At 42.3% G+C, this 25,395-nt stretch overlaps 1 protein-coding gene across 1 annotated transcript in view; it reads right to left on the reverse strand.

The window, feature by feature from the left end:
- Positions 1–25,395, reverse strand: part of LOC126212672 (pleckstrin homology domain-containing family M member 2) — a 282,889-nt gene that overhangs the window by 136,986 nt on the left and 120,508 nt on the right. Inside the window, exons 11-12 of the mRNA XM_049940093.1 lie at positions 14,806–14,995; positions 2,327–2,488 (exon numbers count right to left, since the gene is read on the reverse strand). Coding sequence (XP_049796050.1) covers positions 2,327–2,488; positions 14,806–14,995 — 352 coding nt within the window. The remainder of the gene's footprint in view (positions 1–2,326; positions 2,489–14,805; positions 14,996–25,395) is intronic.

Raw genomic sequence — 25,395 nt, forward strand, 5'->3', positions numbered from 1 at the left:
CTCTCTGATATCTGTCAATCTCGTAAAGAATTTTTTTTTTTTTTTTTCAGTTAAGAGATAAAAATACAAAGTGCAAAATTGGCCTGCAACCCGTCTGCTGTCATAGCTAACCAGTGCTCTTCATCAACCTTTCTTTTGTACTTCAGTATTTCCAATATCTTCAAATGTACTGCAACTGCAAACATATTTATTTTCTTGACTACTGACTCCCACAAGCCATTGCATTGCCTTCACTGTTGCTGTTGCTAATGTGAAGGCAATTCCTAACATTATTCCACTTCAAACGATCAGTCGTTGTCAGCGACTTGTTTCAGGCTTCCTTAAGTTGGCTTCATTGTTGTTTGTACCATCATCATCATAAGCAATATAAAATAATGTGTGCATCCTAATATTATGCGAGGGAAAAAAAAACATATGTTGTGTTTAATTTGTGTTTTATTTACAAAAAAAATTATTCTAACATACTGATTCTATTCATCATCACTTTCACCATCATCACAAGCAGAAGAATCATTGTTGTCGATGCCATCTTCGCAGAGCATTTTCTTCTGTTTGGTCCACATTTGTGATATCACATTTTTTGAAATATTTCTCCACCAGTGGTATTAGAATGGAGTCCCACGCACATTTCATCCCCCACAAATATGGAACAAATCTGGCCACTCGATTTTTCCACTCTAAGTGAACCTGAGGTTTTCATCAGCCATCCATTGCGTGTATTGCTGTTTAAGTGCAGCTTTGAATGGTCAACACACACACACATTTATTGGTTGCAGGATGGATGTTACGCCTCCAAGGATAATGATCAAGTTAATTTCCCGTTTTTCTTGGGCCTCCAGGAATAATGATCAAGTTTGTTTCCCATTTTTCTAGCTTCTCAGGCATTTTGTCAGATTTTTTTGCCCGCAGAAGCTGTCCAGAGGCAACGTGTTAAATAAATTCAGTACTGCAACAGGGCAATGTTGCTAAGGCATCACCCAGTAAACCACAAGGTCAATGTCCTTCCACTCTTTTGGATTTGTGCTCACCAATACGCCTTTCACTGGTATTTTTGGAATAGTTTTCCTATAGCTTTTGTCCATCCCCAGCTACACACATCACTGTACGTCTTTGCTTCTCACTGGCACCTGTTTGTACCGTGACACTGGATTCCCCATTCCCGTTCACAGTGGTGTCGAGTGGCATCTCAAAACAGACTGGTGTGTGATCCCGACAGGTTATAATATATTGGAATGTTTGCACCACTAATGTTACGTAGAAACAAAAATGCATTTTTTTTTCCTTTGTAATCGTCTGATGGCCGCCGAGGGATGGTAGTTTTCCTCCGGAAGCCTAAACCATTCCGACTGAAAAATCTTGATGGCAAGCCTCAGCTAGCTTTGAAACCGGTGATGCTCAGTTCTTTGGCTAAAGTCAATGCTTTGAGCTAGCACGTTTCATCAGTCACTGCGCATCCGTATTGTCACATCCCGTCTGCATAACAGCAGAGTCCTTTTTTTTGTGGTCCGGATGCTTTGCCTTTTGTCCACCAAAATTCCTGGTGATTACCGTTCAATACTTGAATCTGCAGTTTGTTTTTTTGCCAGTCACGAATATGACCCTCACTGCCGTACTTTCTGCACAGTTTCCCATGTTTCCTGCTTCTTCAATAACTTTTTCTTTAGCTGTGTACGAGTGATAGTGAGAACTTGTAGCTGTAATCAAACACATGGTTAATACTTCACTTTCAGCATGCTACTGATATATCACAGAGCCCCAACAACACTATACTATAGTGGGAGCTAATGTCAGAGGCAGAGCAGTACCAACCTTACTACAATTAATCTGCGCACCCCAGTTTTTTGTCCGTAAATTTGGGAAAAAATGTGTGTGGATTATTCGCATATATATGATAAATATGTCACTAGAGGCAGATGTAAAATAACTGTTTTCAAAAGCTATTTCTTCACCAATATCATTTAACATTTAAATCACTTTCTTCAAGCAGCTGGTGTATTGTTTCAGTTTCATACAGATAAGACTCCACACATGCTACTAACACATTGAAAACAAAGCCAGCTTTGCACTGTAACAAATGCCCACTCACAATGACTCCTGCCATAAATTGACAATGCATGTGAACTAAGATAGAGCAACTGGTAAAGCAGAGCCCTATTAAAGTGGTCTGTTACAAGTCACGGTATGCTAGTGGGTTAAGAAGGCACACAGCACGTCGAGCTGTACGAGATGGTTGCTTTTCACAGTAATTATAGACTGTAAAACTGAAAAGTAATACAAGTCGAATAAAGCTAAAATACTAATACACGAGGCAATTTGAAGCACTTACAATGACAGTGTGCAAGTCCCTGTAGGCGAGAGCAAGCACGGCACAGTAGGTCAGGTTGGCTCTGAGGCCGCACACGTAGACGCCCCAGTCGGTGAGCAGCAGCAGCAGCGGGCGGGGGCCTGCCCCGTCCGGGGACCAGTAGGAGCTGCTCACCTTGTACACCTGCAAGCACCACCGCCAGCTCATAACAAAAACTACAGGTGGAATGCATCTGGCAGTACGAGCAACAAATATACGACACACTGTACACTTCTCGTGCTGGCGTAGGAGCGCATCTCGCTTAACCCTTTCGCCACTTCCTCGACTTCCGGAAGGCATTCGATACAGTTCCGCACTGTCGCCCGATAAACAAAGTAAGAGCCTACGGAATATCAGACCAGCTGTGTGGGTGGATTGAACAGTTTTTAGCAAACAGAACACAGACTGTTGTTATCAATGGAGACACGTCTACAGACATTAAAGTAACCTCTGGTGTGCCACACGGCAGTGTTATGGGACCATTGCTTTTCACAATACAGTAGAGCGTCGATTATCCGAAGTAACTGGGGGACATGGGTGTTCATAAAACTGGTTTGTTCAGATAATCGAACTGTACATGTTTATTTGCCAAAAAGAAGTACTGTACAGTAAATTTATTCATAAAAACAGGCATCTCTTTTGTTTTTTTATATCCGTAATTGTCGACTTCCCCACCTTGTACTCATTGGATAAAGAGGTTGCAGATTCACCTTCTTCTAACCTTTTAATAATCTCATACTTGTCCCTCATAGAAAGGACAACACGTTTACGTTTAAGCATTTTGTATCGTCAAGTTCACTTCCTCACGCAGCAGCACACAAGTGGCCGTAACAGAGAACAGGAGGTGACTGTTTGCACCGTGAGATGCTCTTCTCGGAGGCGCGCAATCCTTCAAACTGCGCGGAGCGGCACGCCTCAACTCTAAGCTGGCGCAGCTGTTGCTGTGAACAGCTTTGATACTGCCGCTACTTCTACTGCCAGTGCCGAGCCGACAGAAGTGTGCCGATTGTTGAAACACGGCGACTGGTGGCTCGGCCGGTCAGCAGTGCCTCGTGAAGGCCCCATGAAAAGCAATGCTCCGTCAGCGGTGGCCCAGTGCGGCGACTACTGTGGGAAACTTGGTTTGGGAGTGAGGGGGATGATGGAGAGTAACAGGTGCGAGCGAGTACACAGTTTGGTTAAGCAGTCGTTTGGTTGACTAACGTCCGGATAATTGACGCTCTACTGTATATATAAATGACCTAGTAGATAGCGTCGGAAGTTCCGTGCCGCTTTTCGCGCATGATGCTGTAGTATACAGAGAAGTTGCAGCATTAGAAAATTGCAGCGAAATGCAGGAACATCTGCAGCAGATAGGCACTTGGTGCAGGGAGTGGCAACTGACCCTTAACATAGACAAATGTAATGTATTGCAAATACATAGAAAGAAGGATCCCTTATTGTATGAGTATATTATTGCGGAACAAACACTGGTAGCAGTTACTTCTGTAAAATATCTGGGAGTATGCATGCGGAACGATTTGAAGTGGAATGATCATATAAAATTAATTGTTGGTAAGGCGGGTGCCAAGTTGAGATTCACTGGGAGAGTCCTTAGAAAATGTAGTCCATCAACAAAGGAGGTAGCTTACAAAACACTCGTTCGACCTATACTTGAGTATTGCTCATCAGTGTGGGATCCGTACCAGGTCGGGTTGACAGACGAGATAGAGAAGATCCAAAGAAGAGCGGCACATTTCGTCACAGGGTTATTTGGTAAGTGTGATAGCGTTACGGAGATGTTTAGCAAACTCGAGTGGCAGACTCTGCAAGAGAGGCTCTCTGAAACACGGTGTAGCTCTCTGTCCAGGTTTTCAGAGGGTGTGTTTCTGGATGAGGTATCAAATATTGCTTCCCCATACTTATACCTCCCAAAGAGATCACGAATGTAAAATCAGCAAGATTCGAGTGCGCACGGAGGTTTTCCAGCAGTCGTTCTTCCCGCGAACTGTACGCGACTGGAACAGGAAAGGGAGGTAATGACAGTGGCACGTAAAGTGCCCTCTGCCACACACCATTGGGTGGCTTGCGGAGTATAAATGTAGAATGTAGATGTAGATGTACTGCAGACATGCTCTCCGGATTCCACACCGAGGTAGCTTTCGTCACAGCTGTACTGTTCAACAAATGCCGGTGCCTTTGCTGGGAGATGGTATTCTGGCTGATATGAAATACTTTATCATCCAATTCTTTCAAATTATTATGTGAAAAAAAATATGATTTCTGCACATCTTATAGTCTGATACCTTCATTCGATAAAGAATCAAGTTTCTTTTTGCTATCCATCATTTGTACCACACTGCATGAAATTTTTAAGAATTTGCAAAGGTAAAATCGCACTGGGTAAACTTTGCACACGGTCGATTGAGCTCACACAATGCAGTGAATGAAATGTAGATAAGATATTGAAATTTTATTTTGAATTGAGAGCAAAACGATATTTCATTCGTGCCACTAGAGAGCTTCCCGATGTAGTAACTGTTTTAGAGGTTCACATGTATCACGTCAGACAATGTTGTAAAAGATGCACAATACTTCAGTGACACACCTACTTCTCAACTTTAGGTGCTTATTGACCTGTCGCTGTAGTGACTCACTAATGTAAGTGCTGGCACGCTGTAAAAGTGCAGGTGCCAAGGGGTGGGACTGTAGCTCCATCGTAGAGGACGACAACATCCAGCGCCACCTGCCAGAAAAACAGGCCAGTCTCCAAACGTGCGCCACTGGAAAAGTGGGCCTGCAAATTACGGCATGTTAAGTTTCCGAACTCTGATTCGCTGTCTGTGTCTATTAATCAGGTCATTTCTTATACTTACACTATGTGATCAAAAGTATCCAGACACCTGGCCGAAAATCACGAGTTTGTGGTGCCCTCCGTCGGTAATGCTGGAATTCAGTATGGTGTTGGCCCACCCTTAGCCTCGATGACAGCTTCCATTCTCGCAGGCATACGTTCAATCAGGAACTGGAAGGTTTCGTGGGGAACGGCAGCCCATTCTTCACGCAGTGCTGCACTGAGGAGTGGTATCGATGTCGGTCGGTGAGGCCTGGGACGAAGTCGGCATTCCAAAACATCCCAAAGGTGTTCTATAGGATTCAGGTCAGGACTCTGTGCAGGCCAGTAAAAGCCGTGTATTACGAACAGGTGCTCGATCGTGTTGAAACGTGAAATAGCTGTCCCCGAATTGCTCTTCAACAGTGGCAAGCAAGGAGGCGCTTAAAACATCAGTGTAGGGCTGTGCTGTGATATTGCCATGCAAAACAAGGGGTGCAATCCCTTCCGTGAAAAATACGACCGCACTAAACGTCACCACCTCCGAATTTTACTGTCGGCACTACACACGCTGGCAGATGACGTTCACCCGACATTCGCCAAACCCATACTCTGCCATCAGATCGCCACATTGTGTACCGTGATTCGTCACTCCACAGAATGTTTTTCCACTGTTCAATCGTCCAATGTTTAAGCTCCTTACACCGAGCGAGGGGTCATTTGGCAGTTATCGGCACGATGTGTGGATTATGAGGAGCCGCTCGACCATAACATACAGTTTTTATCACCTCCCTCCTAACTGTCATAGTACTTGCAGTGGATCCTGATGAAGTTTGGAATTCCTGAGTAATGGTATGCATAGATGTCTGCCTATTACACATTGTGAACCTCTTCAAATGTCGGTGGTCTCAGTCAATTGACAGACGAGGTCGGCGTGTACACGTTTGTGCTGTAGGTGACCCTTCACGTTCCCACTTCACTATCACATGGACCTGGGGATGTTTAGGAGTGTGGAAATCTCGCATACAGACGTATGAAACAAGTGACACCCAATCACCTGACCACGTTCAAAGTCCGTGAGTTCCGTGGAGCGCCCCATTCTGCTGTCTCACGATGTCTAATGACAACTGAGGTCGCTAATATGGAGTACCTGGCAGTAGGTGGCAGCACAAAGCACCTAATACGAAAAACTTGTGTTTTTGGGGGTGTCCGGATAGTTTTGATCACATAGTGTATTTCAACTATTTCTTTAATGATGAAGTCTCAATACATGGAGGTGGACATAAGGATCTTTGTCTCTCCGTAGTTCATGCTATGTCCCATGTCAAGGCCATTCAGCAGCAGCAGACTTTTCTGGCTGACCCAGTCTGGTGTGACGTCTATGTTCAGCACATCTGTCTAACAGTGCAACACATGTGGCCAATATACAATTTCACACACTGAAATGGGATTTTGTATATCCCTGTTCTCCTTAGACCTAGGTTTCTTAACAGAACCTAGCACTATTTGCACTCGCACTTGAGGGTCGAAGACTCATTTTATTTGATGTTTCTGGAACAGCCTGCCAGTCATAAAGGATACGCCATCAAAATAAGATACAAGAAACATCCTCATGGAGTTCTATGTTTCTTCTGGCTTTTCTTGAGATTTTGAGGGCCAGTTGAGATGCATTTCGAATCTATTTATCAGAGTATCCACCCTGTACACACACACACACACACACACACACACACACACACACACAGTGAATATAGTTAAGCTCTGCTGATAAGCTCCCCAGATCTGAGATAAAGCCAACCCTACGAATGAGTCTGCAATACACCACTGTCACATAGACATAGACATAGGTCAGAGGGAGTTTGTTTGGCAGTGAAGACCGGGCCCATTTCTCAGGCAGGGGCACTGTATGTCTTCGTCCTGCACAATCCCTCTATGATGACATTACAGCCCCACCCTTCATTGCCTGCACTTTTCTAGAGATCCAACGCATATATTGGCGAGCCATTGCACAGTCACAGTAAGTACCTGAAGTTGACAAGCAGCTGTTTCATTGAAATATTGGGCACCTTTCACAACATTATCCAACACGATACCCGTGAATCACTAAAGTAGATCTCTCATTTCATTCTCAAGTTATTGGGTTTTATATCCAGTTGACAGTCAAGCAATGAGCCATTTCCCTCCTTATGCATCACAAATCGTGGTCATAATAATTGTCATATCTCAAAGGATTCAAGATATTGAAACGAGGTTTTTCACAAATGAGGCTCATATGTTGTACAATAAATGCTCGAAACGTTTTTATTCACCAAGATACGGAAGTAACATCCACAGCAATGAGAGATCGGCAGCTCAGGACAGACAGACATCCACAGCACTTCGTGAAAACCAAAGCAGTGTAGATACACATGTCCACAGCACCTAGAGAACTGTGTAGCACGACATGTGCACACTTCCACAACAGCGAAAGGGTTAAGGTCCAGGTGACAGAAGTGGCCAAGCTGAGGGGAGGGAGCGGGGGAGGGAGCGGGGCAGGGATCGGGGGAGGGTGGGCAGAGGAGGGGCACCAGACATGCCCGAGTGCAAAATTGCACACAGGGTGGGCCATCATCATAATAGTTATTAGTGAAAACTCACACAGGTGAAAACATATGACAATACTCTAAGCATAAAAGTTCCCGTGAGCAAGGGGCTAAAATCAATCTGTCTGTGATAACTGCAATGTGTGGTTGAGTCACCACAGACTTCAGCATGAAATATGGCCCCAGTTATTATAAACGAGGCACTGAGAACCGTAAGGGCCCGAAGCATAGACACAAAGTTCTGAGAAAAAATGTGTTTGTGGAAATCAAATCTGTAGGCAAACTACCAGTCTTGTAGGTCTGAATAGTTTTTTAAACAAATCTCTACATCCTCTATTTCCTATGAAAAAATAATGTATCCACTTTATATTCAGAAATATTAATAAATACTAAATGCACCATAAACACAAAGTTAATCCAATGCTTCACGGTTCTTGGTATCATCATCAAGTACATTCTGTGGCTTGAGGTTGAGATAAAACAATACGCCTCCAATTATGAAGTAGTGGTACCATCACCACTATATATACAGGGTTATTACAAATGATTGAAGCGATTTCACAGCTCTACAATAACTTTGTTATTTGAGATATTTTCACAATGCTTTGCACACACATACAAAAGCTCAAAAAGTTTTTTTAGGCATTCACAAATGTTCGATATGTGCCCCTTTAGTGATTCGGCAGACATCAAGCTGATAATCAAGTTCCTCCCACACTCGGCGCACCATGTCCCCATCAATGAGTTCGAAAGCATCGTTGATGCGAGCTTGCAGTTCTGGCACGTTTCTCGGTAGAGGAGGTTTAAACACTGAATCTTTCACATAACCCCACAGAAAGAAATCGCATGTGGTTAAGTCGGGAGAGCGTGGAGGGCATGACATGAATTGCTGATCGTGATCTCCAGCACGACCGATCCATCGGTTTTCCAATCTCCTGTTTAAGAAATGCCGAAGATCATGATGGAAGTGCGGTGGAGCACCATCCTGTTGAAAGATGAAGTCGGCACTGTTGGTCTCCAGTTGTGGCACGAGCCAATTTTCCGCCATGTCCAGATACACGTGTCCCGTAACGTTTTTTTCGCAGAAGAAAAAGGGGCCGTAAACTTTAAACCGTGAGATTGCACAAAACGCGTTAACTTTTGGTGAATTGCGAATTTGCTGCACGAATGCGTGAGGATTCTCTACCGCCCAGATTCGCACATTGTGTCTGTTCACTTCACCACTAAGAAAAAATGTTGCTTCATCACTGAAAACAAGTTTCGCGCTGAACGCATCCTCTTCCATGAGCTGTTGCAACCCGTTGATTCCCCCTTACAGAGGCATCCAGAAGCTTTAAACTGCGCATACCATTGCCGAATGGAGTTAGCTGTTGGTGGATCTTTGTTGAACTTCGTCCTGAAGTGTCGTTGCACTGTTATGACTGACTGATGTGAGTGCATTTCAAGCACGACATACGCTTTCTCGGCTCCTGTCGCCATTTTGTCTCACTGCGCTCTCGAGCTCTCTGGCGGCAGAAACCTGAAGTGCGGCTTCAGCCGAACAAAACTTTATGAGTTTTTCTACGTATCTGTAGTGTGTCGTGACCATGTCAATTAATGGAGCTACAGTGAATTTATAAAATCGCTTCAATCATTTGTAATACCCCTGTACATGATGTATACATCAAATTGCGCAGTTTTATTTGAAATGGGAAATAATGGATTTTAATGTGGTTTATGCTGGCACAAAGACCCTTCGGATATAAAACCCGACAACTCGAGAACGACACGAGATATTGCTCTGCTCTCAATTTAAAAATAAATTTCAATATCTTCTCTACATTTCATTTATGGTAATGGATGAGCTGAAATCAATCGTATGCAAAGTTTACACAATGCATTTTTACCCTGGAAAACTAAAAATTTTTTGCAATGTTTTACTTAATTTGACACAGTGTGGTAAGTACGATGGATAACTAAACGAAATTCCGTTCTTTATTGAGACTGTAAGATGTGCAGAAATCAATTTTGTCCACGTAATAGTTTTCGAAAAACTGGTCGGAACGCCGTCTCTCGGCAGAGCAGTTCAGACATAACAAAAGCAGCCTCAGCACAGAATGCTGAAAGAGCACAGCTATAGAAGCAAAATTATTAAGAAATGCACCGATTCAGAATTATTCCTGAGCTTTGTATCTCTAGGCTTTTACATAAGTAACATCAGTAGCATCCACACAGAATAATGTGTGCGCAATCGGCAGGGCACACGTGGGGAGAGCAATAGTTGTGGAGGTCGTGGGCAGGAGCTGTAGGTGAAATGCTGAGGGCTGGAAGTGCCATTCTAAACTGAAACCTACACTCATACTATTTGTAAATATTAACTAGTGCCCAGCTTGTTTCGTGACCACTCAAAAAGATCTCTCACTTATGCTTCGGTTGGTATCTAATAAGAATTCCGCTGAAAATGCAACATAAGCAGCAATTTATTTTCACCTGGCTCGTTACAGATTTCTAATTTTCAGATAAGCTTCACGAGTGGGGAATTTTGAGTAATACCTACACATTTCTCTTTGGTCGTGTTATGATTTGCTTCTTTTGTCAAAACAGTGCAGAGTTTAGACACTGTCATCTCACTAACACTTCGTGCAGATGCAATTGCAAAAGAATTTTGAAACAGTGGTTTATTACGTTTTTTAATTGAGGAACAGAGGAAAAGTAGCTCATGTAACGTAGGTAGTGGAATAACATGGCAGATAATGAAGTCCTGCATAATAATCATACAGAAAAATACTCTCATCTTTGTGTGCTATCATATGGCAAACACTCTTTTCAGTATCTCAAACTGTTTATGGAATAAGAATGTTGCAGATATTTCACTCGAGCTTTATCTCTGGTACGTACAATTGCAAATGAATGTGCTATGTGAGATCAATTTTCTTGAGATCGCTGACAGACAGACCTCCACCCAAGTCTAAGGAAAAATTCAATAAGTTAGACAAATTTCATATGCAGTAACATATTATGTAACATGCACCAAATGCAAAATCGTTGCAATTCCCATTTCTCATTGCACTGTGTCTTATTTCCTTGCAAATATCAAGTAACTACGACCATTAACAAAATGGTGGGCGGAGGCTGATGAACAGCTTCATCATGATGTGCCCATCATTTCGTTAATGGTCGCAGTTACTTGATATTTGCAAGGAAATAAGACACAGTGCAAAATGGGAGTTGCAATGATTTTGAATTTGGTGCATATTACATAATATGCTGCTGCACATGAAATTTAGCTAACATATAATGCTATAAGTATTTTACTGAACATTTTTTGTAAAATCATTTCAGAAAGATTGCAGGGTGTGTGCTCTGATTCTGTCATCGCTGACCGTCCAAAAGGTAGCGAACTCCGCCAACCTTCCCTTGTGAACAAATGAACGAACTCACCCAGCGCTCTGGATGATAATTGGTCACTGTGCATCAGCCGCCATATCCCACGTGGGCTAGTGCCACAGATCCGGTACAAATGACAAATACTGGAAGGGAACCTGGACAGTAACTTTGTGACTACAAAGTTATTAGGAACATTCAAAAACAGTTGTAAATTCCAGCAGAATGATGTTTGGGTCGATATTAAATGCAATTAACTGTAATGTAACAATATTATGAAAAGGAAATTTGCTACTCACCATATAGTGGACTAAACACACACACACACACACACACACACACACACACACACACACACACTTTTGTTGTGCCTATCTGCAACTCAGCACCTCCGCTATATGGCGAGTGGGAACTTTTCTTTTCATAATATTGAAACTGTAATGTTTGTAGGACCATCTGATTTCATTTCAATAGGCATCAGTCACTTCGTTTATGGCTGCAACACAGTATTGATTAATTCATTGCCTTATTTTCATGACGTAGGGCTCAGACTAATGGTTGTAGAATTGTTTACACTAACAATTGTGTAACAAATGATTGTGTGTTGTGGTTCTGCCATATCCAAATCCACTATCAACATTTTATATTTTTTTATTGTGTTGTAAAGTTGCAATGATTTATAAACTCTTACTTATTCTAAACATTTGCTATAACCAAACAAAAATTCAAAATTTAATTTGACTGAGTTAAAACCAACTTTTTAACAATATTCATTTTATAGTTTCAAATTATTTATATCTATATATTATGACCTCTTTGGAGCACATGTACTTAAGTCAGCTCCAGTGTGGAGTGAAGCCAACTAGGAATGGGAAGACTACAAAATCAAAAGAAAACAAATAATACATTTTTCGAAATAAAAAAAAAACTGGCTGGATCAATGAATAAAAACAAATATTAACCCGTATGCAGAATACAAAATTCGAAAATAACACTGCAATCAACATTCACCGACTTCAAAAACTGCTACATAAACAACCAAAACTTCAGCTGTGTTCATTATTCTATGTAAAATAAGAAGAAAAGGCAACCACCCACCTATAGCAGACTGATGTGTGGTTCAGAGGAACACACAGCAGAGGATACTACACTAGAGCACTAGCTTTAAAGCTCTTGTTCTTTCTCTACCACAAGTACACACACACAACCTCACAGACATACATACCTGGTCTAACACTATAGTGAATGCTACTGAAATGTTACCAAAAATTGCTGGTGGAAAGTAGTGAAGCAGAGTACAATTCTGCGAACGTGAACCGTCAATGGTATGTTCGTAATTACCTTTACCTTTAAATTTTCTCACTCTGCAGTCATGTCAATCCTCAAAGTTCTGGTCGTGCTATGCAGAGCCAACTGTAGCTATATCTTCAACGTCTGCAGGAAAGTGCTGTGATAATGGAAAATCATGTTTGCTGCCCATTAGCTACTAAATCACATAACTGCTTCTTTTCAAACCCCTCCTCTATTTAACAGTCCACACAACACTTTCAACATATCAATTAAACATTAACATTTAAACTCTTAATAACCAAACACGTTGACAGACAGATTATTAGTATCCGAAAGTTGAGAAGTAGGTAAGCAATTAAAGAAATTCCATAAATCTTTCTATGTTTTTCTTATAGAAAAACAGCCACTTTTGTCCCGACCTTTTATTTTTTTGAGTCCACGGCACACTTCACTGTGAAGTCAAAGTGTAAACAGCTCCTTTCCACCGGTACAATACTCACCTTACGTCGTGTCTTGTAACTGTATTACACTTACATTTGCATTTCATATTTGCACATAAATAAAAAATGCATGTAGAGAAATGCCGTTTTCCCTATACCACTACTATCACAGATTACAGTTGCTACACAATCACCTTTCATCGGCACTGTAGAAAGGAAGTAGGACATGTTGCTACCTCATACAGTATCGCATACCACCACCCTATTTTCTGTCACGTGTTTCCATACGTCACACATCAATCAGTTAATGGTGAGTGGTTGCCTTCCATTTATTTCGTGTATTATGTCATCCCAGGAGTTTTCATTTGCTAATACAGGGTGTTACAAAAAGGTACGGCCAAACTTTCAGGAAACATTCCTCATACACAAAGAAAGAAAATATGTTACGTGGACATGTGTCCGGAAATGCTTACTTTCCATGTAAGAGCTCATTTTACTACTTCTCTTCAAATCACATTAATCATGGAATGTAAACACACAGCAACAGAACGTACCAGCGTGACTTCAAACACTTTGTTACAGGAAATCTTCAAAATGTCCTCCGTTAGCGAGGATACGTGCATCCACCCTCCATCACACGGAACCCCTGATGCGCTGATGCAGCCCTGGAGAATGGCGTATTGTATCAAGCCGTCCACAATATGGGCATGAAGAGTCTCTACATTTGGTACAGGGGTTGGGTAGACAAGAGCTTTCAAATGCCCCATAAATGAAAGTCAAGAGGGTTGAGGTCAGGAGAGCGTGGAGGCCAAGGAATTGGTCCACCTCTACGAATCCATCGGTCACCGAATCTGTTGTTGAGAAGCGTACGAACACTTCCACTGAAATGTGCAGGAGCTCCATCGTGCATTGTAATGTAATTAACTGTCGGAGGTAAAGTTTATCTCATGCGAAAAGTACGATGCCCACAGTAAAGAGCTAAGGTAACTTCATTATGTTGCCTGAAAGTGTGTTTAATTTATTTAATTATGAATATTTTCTTTTATGATAAATAATGGATTCGTTTGAGATGTTAAATGTTGTAGATTTATATGTATCTATTTATATGTATCTTTGGAGTTTATTAAGGTCAGTAGACCAAAGAATCTGGAATGCAGGAATGTCTGCAACTTCCGGGCACATTTTGGCTTGCCCGCCACTTCTTTGTCGGTATTGGAGGGAGAGGGACGTGTTTACGTGGCCAGTACAGTATAATGCATTTAGAGTATCAATGTTCATAGTGAAAATGTTGTAGTTACTAAACAAAAATTACGAATAAATATAATTTTTAGCTGAAAGTATTTCGAATCCGGTAGTGTTTATTTCGAACAAGAAGAAAACCCAGGCCATGCTTGTTGGAGTAATTATTTTTGTAGACAAAACTTCGAAAACCCCTAGACAAACGAGATCTGCAGTGTGTAATCTTTCAGCAGCTACTAATAAATAAGTCTTGCTGAAATTGTGCTGGAACTACTCGTATTATTCTCAATTACAAACACCTGGTGCGAATGTGGTCCTACCACAATATACTGTGTAAGATTCCACACTCATTCAGTTATCAAGAAACGAGATAGGTAACAACCAGTACAGCATGAACCACTTGTTGTGTCGTACTTGTAAAGGCACATGTTCTAGCAGCACAGGTAGAGTATCCCATATGAAATCATGATAACGTGCTCCATTGAATCGAGGAAGTACAGTACATACTGACGAAACTAAAATGAGCTCTAAGATGGAAATTAGGCGTTTCCGGACACATGTCCACATAACATCTTTTCTTTATTTGTGTGTGAGGAATGTTTCCTGAAAGTTTGGCCGTACCTTTTTGTAACACCCTGTATAAATAAGACACTTGTTACTGGGGTGAAATTTTTACAGCATCAAATGTATACACTTAGGTTTAGAAAGTCCATCAGCAACAAAACATTGACTGACCTTGTACAGTGTCTCAGTAGGCCGACAGAAGACAGTCGCAGAGAACGCTTTCTGTGCAATTTCACGGTCCAGCTCCACATCGCCGGGAGGCCCGCAGTCCGCCTCGGCAGCTGCGGCAGAAATCTTCTGCGCGGCAAGCTGGCGCATTTCCGCGGCGAACGTCGCGTCGGCGGCCGCGAGGGCGACCGCCCTCTCCGGCGAGTCGGTCGCGCAGACGGGGGGAGTGGGGACGGGACAGGGGAGGCGCGGGAAGGGGGAAGCGGGGGCGGCGACGGGCAGTCCGCGGCGCCACTGCGGGAGTGGCCGGCGCGGCGCGGAGCCCGCCAGCGAGCGCATGAACCTGTCAGTAAATGCACAAAAGAGAGCTGAGACTTATACGGCCAGATAAATACTTAACGAACAGATACTGAATGAAATTTGGGAGAAAAACTTGTTGCACCTGACCGAAAGAAGGGAGTGTTCGATAGGATACATCCGGAGGTATCGAGGAATCATCAGTTTGGTAATGTAAGTGTGTGTGGGTGTGTGGGGAAGGGGGGTGGAAGGAGGAAGGGGGGGGGGGTAAAAATTGTAGTGACACCAAGATTTAAATATCGAAAGCAAGTCGAGATAGATGTAGGATGTCATAGTTATGCAGAGATGAAGGGGCTCGCACATCGTAAACTAACACGAAAAGCTATCAAATTGTAACACCTCCGTTTATTTATCCCGACCTGATCTGATCAAATAGCAGCCCAATAATTATTATTAATGTGACCGTGTACCTAATGGGGCTGGCAATCGGAATCGACTGCTACGGAAGTTGTTACTTTCCAGTTCGTCCTTCTCAATACTGTAATAATGAAATGTCTGGTAACACCACCACAGTTTCACTAATTACGAATCTATATTCGTCTCAAAAACACAAAAAGGAGGAGACAGCCACTGCCTTTGTCATACATATCTAAATACAGCTAATCTCAGCACAGGCTTCTTCATTTTCCATTATCATCACACGCTAATCCATCACTGCATCCAACACTGCAATCCAACACTGCAATCCAAGGAGATGCCGGCGCGGCAGACGCGAAACCAAAATATCGGCACTAGAAATGTCACTGACCACTTCCGTAATGATACTTCTTCACTTTCCCGGTATTATTTCTAGTACAAAGGGGTCTAACCACGGCGATGGCGACTCCCTTCTCCGTTAAAGCCTTGCATTACGACAACTGGCCTCCACACACCGCTACCCGCAACATGGCACTCGCCCAACTCCACACTCGCTCTCGCAACACGACACAATCGATTGTTCGCCCTATCGACCTGTGCCGAGTGCAAATTTATAGTAAGGGCCTACAGAACCCTTACAAAATCCACCTTCAGACTGAATACTGAACCAGCAATGACGACAGTTTAACATTTATTATTATTATTATTATTATCATCATCATCATTGTATGCATCAATTACAGTAATACACACTTAGCAAAACAAAGAAATATATATAAAAATAAACATGTGAAATTACATAGAGTACACAAGTTTTAAAACAGCTCAGACTACACTCAGCTGTTGACGGACTCGATCCAGCAGAGTGCCTCGTAGGATGCTCGATGGAGCTTCTCAGTGCCACCAGGGAAGCGTCTGATTGGACATTCATTCACAATGTGGCTCGCTGTTTGGGTGTCACCACAGTCACACACATTGTCACTTGAAAATCCCCACGTGTGCATGTTGTATTTGCACCTACCCTCTTCAGTCCCATATCTGCTTAACTGCACCCCCACCTCCCTCTGTCGGTGGAAGCCTGGAACTGGAACTGTCGGTTTCGGGTTCTCGTAGCTTGCCACTCACGTTTCCACTCTGCATTCCGGTCCAATCCTGTGGATAGCATTTGGACTCCCATATCATATGCTGGTCTTCTAGATTTGAGGCGTTTCCTGGGCAGTGATAGCAAATTGTCATGAAGAGAGATCGAGTTGTTTTCAGAAACTTGCTGACTGAGTGTCTGACATGCTCTTCTTCTTCTTCTTCTTCTTCTTCTTCTTCTTCTTTTACAGTTTCCTGTCATCCCTTCAATAGTTTTCTTCTCAAATGGCCCCATATCTTTTCATTTGTTCTGGTCCCTTTTGTTCCTCACGTGTAAATCTCCTTTTCATTGTTTACCTATTTTTGTTTTAAATCTTACTTTTGTGGTTTTTCAGTTTCCTTACATTTTCTGTTTTAGCTTGCAAATCATCCAGAAGCAATTCTAGCTTTTTCATATCCTCCTGGATTTCCTTTATCCATCTTACTTGTTGCTCCACGATGGGCTCCAGTTTGCTGTACACCACCATCTTTGGCACTATCTGCCATTATACATCTCTTTGATATGTCTTATTTACACATGTTCTAGCTACTCTTCTCTCCACTTTTAGGATTCCATTTTTCTGGGCAACTTTCAAGAGTGTTTCACTTCTGCATGACAACTCTCGTTGACCCACTGTCTTGTATCATTTTAATTTAGTTTAATAGATATTTTTATAGTATGTACAACACATTAAATTTTGAGATTTTATCATTTTGTACGTTACAATTTCTCCTAGATATTTAAACTGTTTCACTATTTTTACTTTCCTGTTGTTTACTGTTATGTGGCTCATTACCAATGGATCTGCTACAATTATCTTGGTCTTTCAAAATGATATCTGGAGTCCTGTTTTTTGTAGTGAACACACAGTGCACAGTGGGGCGATCACTTTGTATGTAGAAATAATTCAAAAGCCAAGATCGCTCAAATACTGTTTACTGGACAACCGGTTTCAACACACTAAAGGTGCCATCATCGGATATGAATGTAGATTAACATTTACAAACCATTTGGATATAACGATACACGAGGCAGACCAGCTGATATAAAATCATTGTCACAAAAATTAAGAAACAACTGCTCTCCTGGTCATTCTTTTCCATAAGATATGTAAAACCGAAGTCACCAGATAAAACTATTTGGTACATGACCGCTACTCGACTGACAGAGGTCAGCATGCCGACCACTGTCGGTCGAGTAGCAGTCGTGTACCAAATAGTTGTATCTTGTGACTCCGTCACAAGTGTCAACTGTGCATAGGATGCGTGCAGCAGTTACACTTTGGATTTTTTAAAAAATAAATGCAGTTCTTTTCACAAAACATTATGACTGGTGTCCCAGGATGCATGACCTGAATCCGAACAGTATATAGTGTAGTCAACTAGTGGGAGAACCGTTTAATACCATCCATCCAACCCATCATCCTTCATAGCAGCTATAGCACACACACTCACATCATGTTACCCATACTTCACAATTACATATCTTTAAAATGGGGCTCAATAATAATAATAATAAAAATAATAATAATAACAGTTAATATTTCAGCTAAATTACACGAAATATGACGCACACAAAACAGAAGACGACACAACAAAAATATCAATAACCTAATATAAAATTATAGCTTGTGGCTGTAAGGGAGGTTATTAACCCAGATAGCCCTGATGTCCTTCTGGAAGGACGACGTAACTCACTGCTGAAATTATTTATTTTTGCGAATAACCCATTGTTGAAATGGACTGTGACACATCGTTATATGAAGTAGGCAGAGTCAGTTGCACACTGCGACAGTCAATTTGACGCTGTCGTTCATTGTGAGTGAGAAACTGTGCCTTGAAAATAGGGCCAATTTTACCACGGACCAACTGATCGACCTTGTCATCGATGGGTATGTATATTTTCTTTCATATTGCATCAATAATTCTGAAACTTGTCATATAATATCTTAAAGAATTAACCTATATTATTTATGGGTTCATATTATGGTTGAAAGTTTTTGTCAGTTGTAATTCAATAATGTTTTCAACCGTCCTTCCAGAAGGACGTCAGGGTAATATGTTGTCATTTTGTATTCACAGAAAACGATGTACACTTATGGAACTTTTGGACATGTTAGAATCAAAAGATGAGGAAATACCTAATACTGGTGTGAATGTAACATTACACCTCCTCTAAATTCAACTGGTGACATAACAGATGAAGATTCGGGTGCTGAAGAAAATCCAAGTGTAGATAAATTACCAGCAAGTCAGCTCAATGCTACTGCGCTACATGACCTAAAAGTGAGGGGCGTGGAAGCAACAGGAACAATAAGAGGAAACAGAGTTAATAATTGTACTTTATCATCTGTAGATAAAATGATAAAAGAAAATAGAGCATCATATGAAATTTGTTCTGACTCAGCATCCGGAATTTCCATTGTACATTGGAATGACAACAATGTTGTTACTGTAGCCACCAACTTTGACAGAGTGCAACCACTACGCTCTGTAGCAAGATTTTCCAGGGAACAAAAGAAAAGGATTAGCGAGCTTCAACCTAACTTATTACACTCCTACAATACTCGTAAGGGAGGCATAGATCGAGCTGACCAAAATGTATCCCTATATAGATGCTCTATAAGAGGGAAAAAGTATTTCCAGATCATTGCACATTTTATAGACATTGCAGAGCAAAATGCCTGGGATCTTTACAAGCACAACGAAGAACCCATAGATCATCTGACATTTAGTTGTCGAATTGTTACTGCAATTCTTGAAAGTAACAAAAGAGTCACTACCAGCAGAGGACGTCCTAGTAAGAGGGCAAAACTAGATTCTAGATTTGATGGAAGAGAACATTATGTTGCCGAATTACCAACGGACGAGATAACAAAAAAGAATAAGCAGCTGAAATGTCGAAGTTGCCACAAAAAAAAAACTACTACTATGTGCGTAAAATGTGACGAACCACTTCATGTTTGTTGCTTTTGTCTTATCATACTAGTGCATAGAATGTGTGTATAGGTTATTTTCTTTGTTTTTTGTATTTATTAGCTGTTTTAGCCCATAATTCAAATTTATTTATGTTTATTTGAAAGTATAAAAACCAAAACAAGTTAATTGTGCAATGTCATATACCTTAAAAACACGTTCCCTTATTGTCCTGACGTCATTCTGGAAGGACGCCCATTTTTGGAAATGCTAAATAAAAATAAATACTCAAAATTGTTTTTACTTTCTTCCTTACAACCTTGTGAATGAATGTAGATAAGATATAAATCAATTTTGAAAAACATATAATTCAGGACTATGTGGGTTAATATCACAGTACATCAGTACTCTGCTCCCAGTGAACTTAACCAAGCATTAGTCTCAGGAGAAGCCTTTGGAGGCCGTTCCAGTCCACTTGAAAGCTTGAGCACTCACTGCCACAAGACATTCTCAATTTTTAGCCACGTCAAGCTTTTGACGGTAACCTCCGTGGTCTTCACTGAGACCAACTGACAGTAGTGGCTGCTGGCATGGTGATCTTTCACAGCCCACGCATAACTTTTAATCGGATGGTGTATATCGGCATTACATCACATCAAATATGTTGTGTCAACGTCTGCACTGGTGGGGCCACTGCTCCCGAAGGAGCAAAAACAATTTGGTGAACCACTATCTCCTCAATGTCGAGAGGCAGCTTCTGCACACCATTCACATTATAGCCACTGGCTCGGAAGTAAGTGTTATAATACATTTTAATTTATACTGCCTCTTTTTTCTGTGTTTTGCCTGATGATTCTGTAATACGAGGTGCATTCAAGTTCTCAGGCCTCAGATTTTTTTTCTCCGGACTGGAAAGAGATAGAATCATGCGCATTGTTTTAAAATGAGGCTGCGTTCATTGTCAATACGTCCCAGAGATGGCAGCACCGTACGACAGATGGAATTTTACCGCCAGTGGCGAGAATAAGAACTGTTTTAAATACTTAAAATGGTGAGTTTTCCTTACTTGAACAGCGTGCAATCATTCGTTTTCTGAATTTGCATGGTGTGAAACCAATTGAAATTCATCGACAGTTGAAGGAGACATGTGGTAACGGAGTTATGGATGTGTCGAAAGTGCGTTCGTGGGTGCGACAGTTTAATGAAGGCAGAACATCGTGTGACAACAAACCGAAACAACCTCGGGCTCGCACAAGCCGGTCTGACGACACGATCGAGAAAGTGGAGGGAATTGTTTTGGGGGATAGCCGAATGACTGTCGAACAGATCGCCTCCAGAGTTGGCATTTCTGTGTGTTCTGTGCACACAATCCTGCATGACGACCTGAAAATGCGAAAAGTGTCATCCAGGTGGGTGCCACGAATGCTGACGGACGACCACATGGCTGTCCGTGTGGCACGTTGCCGAGCAATGTTGACGCGCAATGACAGCTTGAATGGGACTGTCTTTTCATCGGTTGTGACAATGGATGAGACGTGGATGCCATTTTTCAATCCAGAAACAAAGCACCAGTCACCTCAATGGAAGCACACAGATTCCCGCCACCAAAAAAATTTCGGGTAACCGCCAGTGCTGAAAAAATGATGGTGTCCATGTTCTGGGACAGTGAGGGTGTAATCCTTACCCATTGCGTTCCAAAGGCCACTACGGTAACAGGTGCATCCTACGAAAATGTTTTGAAGAACAAATTCCTTCCTGCACTGCAACAAAAACGTCGGGGAAGGGCTGCGCGTGTGCTGTTTCACCGAGACAACGCACCCGCACATCGAGCTAACGTTACGCAAGTTTCTTCGTGATAACAACTCTGAAGTGATTCCTCATGCTCGCTACTCACCTGACCTGGCTCCTAGTGACTTTTGGCTTTTCACAACAATGAAAGACACTCTCCGTGGCCGCACATTCACCAGCCGTGCTGCTACTGCCTCAGCGATTTTCCAGTGGTCAAAACAGACTCCTAAAGAAGCCTTCGCCGCTGCCATGGAATCGTGGCATCAGTGTTGTGAAAAATGTGTACGTCTGCAGGGCGATTACGTCGAGAAGTAACACCAGTTTCATCGATTTCGGGTGAGTAGTTAATTAGAAAAAAAATCGGAGGCCTTAGAACTTGAATGCACCTCGTATTGCCCCTCACTTCTAAAACAGTGGGATTCTGCTATGAAAGAGACAGCACAAAATTAGAATGTCCAATAACAGCTTCAAAGTGGACAGCAGTCATCATGTTAGTGGTGCACAGAAATGTGCTTTCGATGTTGTATTTGACATATATGGTAAGATTTAAAGTCACATAATTTGTGTCAGTTATAGTATATCAGAGACAATTCTCACTGTAGGGTTTAGCTGGACATCAATTTTGCTTATGTGACTGCTTGTAGACCACACAGTGGCTCAGTATTGCGCAGCAGAAGACACAACTTATTATGCCGGAGTACGTGAAGTGTCTGCTTGTGCTAACCAGCCTGTTCTAGTCAGCTTTCTGATGATGTTTTAAGCTTTAATTTTTTGTTCAGTTATTAAAGGAGGAATCCTATAAGAGTGTGACACAGTATTACGCATAGATATTTAGGACACAAACTGTGCATTTAACAGCACTACGCAGATGTCGATATCGATCCTTTGCGACCTTATTTCCTGAGCAGTTTATACTATTTCATGGCACAGAAACGCAGCATTTTATTTAAATTGACCTATTGTAGCAGTCATTTGTTGAAAGTTAATGAAATTTATGGGACTTGTCAGCAACAGACCTTTGTTATATACACAGTAACTTAAAAAGAAATTTAGATGGGTGTCCTTTGAAGTAAATATTGATATAAAATTTGTACACAGCAATCTCTTTGTAAGAGTTTCTTGCAGTACTGTCACAAGACATGGCCTGAAATTTATGTGCATCTTCCTTTACTTTTAAATGGGTTGATAAGCAATAAGAAATGATAAGAAATAACAAGAATGGAAAGCAAAGAACGAAATGCTCAGATTAAAAATAATGTAAGACAGGACTGCAGTCTTTCGCCCCTACTGTTCAATATATACATTTAAGAAGCAAAGGAGATAAAAGCTCCAGGAGTGTGCTTAAAACTGACAAGTAAAAGTATATCAATGATAAGATTTGTTGTTGATATTGCCACCCTTAGTGAAAGTGAGAGTGAATTGTAGAACCAGTTGAATACAATGAATGGTCTAATTAGCACAGAATATGGCTTGGGAATAAACTGCAAAAGAGAAAAGTAATGAGTAGCAGAAAGATTAGTGATAAACTTAGCACCAAAATTAGGGACCACAAAGTAGATGAAGTGAAGGAATTCTGCAACCTTGAAAGCAAAATAACACACATTCTAAATAATCAATTTGGTTTACAAGGAAAAACACCATAGATGCAGTGAACAGTTCCATTGAGAAAATAAGTACGTCATTAGATAAGAGCAATAAGGTGGCAGCAATTTTCTGCGACCTCACAAAGGCATTTGATTCTTTAAACAAAGCATTGCTTATTGAAAAGTATAGTAACTCTTTAAATGGGACAAATTATTTTTATGACTGGAGAAAAATATCCCAGGGTATTCCAAAAGGCTTCATTTTAGGCCTAGCCCTATTTCCCTTCTATGTTAATGACCATTATATATCAGCTCCCTGTCTGTTCTGTTTCCAGATGATACTTCTCTCTTAGTTGAAAATCAGGATTCGAAAAAAATTCCCAAATCTGTGATCAGTACCCACAGTACCTTAAGAACTTGGTTTCAGCTAAATAGGTTGAATATAAACATATCTAAGGCTCACATGATACAATTCAAAACCAAACAGTCAACGTGTGAGCAGATTAAGATAGTTCACATCAAGCAAGATACAGAAGAAGCTGACTCAGTCACAACCTTAGTTTTAATGTATATAAAATTTGAGCTGGCAGGCACACATTGAGTACCTAGCAAACTGAGCAGCTTTGCATCTGCAGTGCAAATATTATCAACTGCAATAGTGTGGTCATGTTTTTCGTGGAGTGGGCTTGCACCCCTTGTTGTTTCGCATGGCACTATCGCAGGCCTACATTGATGTTTTGAGCACCTTCTTGCTGCCTGCTGTTGAAGAGCAATTTGGGGATGGTGATTGTATTTCTCAACACGATCGAGCACACACACACACACACACACACACACACACACACACACACACACACACAGTAACAGATACAAGCTACTTTGAATCTATTATTAGGTACGGTGTTGTTTATCGGAGTAACTAAACAAAGAATAGCATGAATACCAAAAATACAGAAAAAAATCATTCAAGATTTGCGCACTGAAAATCATAAAGAACTGTTTCTTCCACTATTTAGAAAACTAAATTTTAAGACGATTAACTCCACCTACATATGTACATACATACACTCCTGGAAATGGAAAAAAGAACACATTGACACCGGTGTGTCAGACCCACCATACTTGCTCCGGACACTGCGAGAGGGCTGTACACGCAATGATCACACGCACGGCACAGCGGACACACAGGAACCGCGGTGTTGGCCGTCGAATGGCGCTAGCTGCGCAGCATTTGTGCACTGCCGCCGTCAGTGTCAGCCAGTTTGCCGTGGCATACGGAGCTCCATCGCAGTCTTTAACACTGGTAGCATGCCGCGACAGCGTGGACGTGAACCGTATGTGCAGTTGACGGACTTTGACCGAGGGCGTATAGTGGGCATGCGGGAGGCCGGGTGGACGTACCGCCGAATTGCTCAACACGTGGGGCGTGAGGTCTCCACAGTACATCGATGTTGTCGCCAGTGGTCGGCGGAAGGTGCACGTGCCCGTCGACCTGGGACCGGACCGCAGCGACGCACGGATGCACGCCAAGACCGTAGGATCCTACGCAGTGCCGTAGGGGACCGCACCGCCACTTCCCAGCAAATTAGGGACACTGTTGCTCCTGGGGTATCGGCGAGGACCATTCGCAACCGTCTCCATGAAGCTGGGCTACGGTCCCGCACACCGTTAGGCCGTCTTCCGCTCACGCCCCAACATCGTGAGCCCGCCTCCAGTGGTGTCGCGACAGGCGTGAATGGAGGGACGAATGGAGACGTGTCGTCTTCAGCGACGAGAGTCGCTTCTGCCTTGGTGCCAATGACGGTCGTATGCGTGTTTGGCGCCGTGCAGGTGAGCACCACAATCAGGACTGCATACGATCGAGGCACACAGGGCCAACACCCGGCATCATGGTGTGGGGAGCGATCTCCTACACTGGCCGTACACCACTGGTGATCATCGAGGGGACACTGAATAGTGCACGGTACATCCAAACCGTCATCGAACCCATCGTTCTACCATTCCTAGACCGGCAAGGGAACTTGCTGTTCCAACAGGACAATGCACGTCCGCATGTATCCCGTGCCACCCAACGTGCTCTAGAAGGTGTAAGTCAACTACCCTGGCCAGCAAGATCTCCGGATCTGTCCCCCATTGAGCATGTTTGGGACTGGATGAAGCGTCGTCTCACACGGTCTGCACGTCCGGCACGAACGCTGGTCCAACTGAGGCGCCAGGTGGAAATGGCATGGCAAGCCGTTCCACAGGACTACATCCAGCATCTCTACGATCGTCTCCATGGGAGAATAGCAGCCTGCATTGCTGCGAAAGGTGGATATACACTGTACTAGTGTCGACATTGTGCATGCTCTGTTGCCTGTGTCTATGTGCCTGTGGTTCTGTCAGTGTGATCATGTGATGTATCTGACCCCAGGAATGTGTCAATAAAGTTTCCCCTTCCTGGGACAATGAATTCACGGTGCTCTTATTTCAA

This window comes from Schistocerca nitens, chromosome 11 (assembly GCF_023898315.1).
Source record: "Schistocerca nitens isolate TAMUIC-IGC-003100 chromosome 11, iqSchNite1.1, whole genome shotgun sequence".
Lineage (NCBI taxonomy): Eukaryota > Metazoa > Arthropoda > Insecta > Orthoptera > Acrididae > Schistocerca > Schistocerca nitens.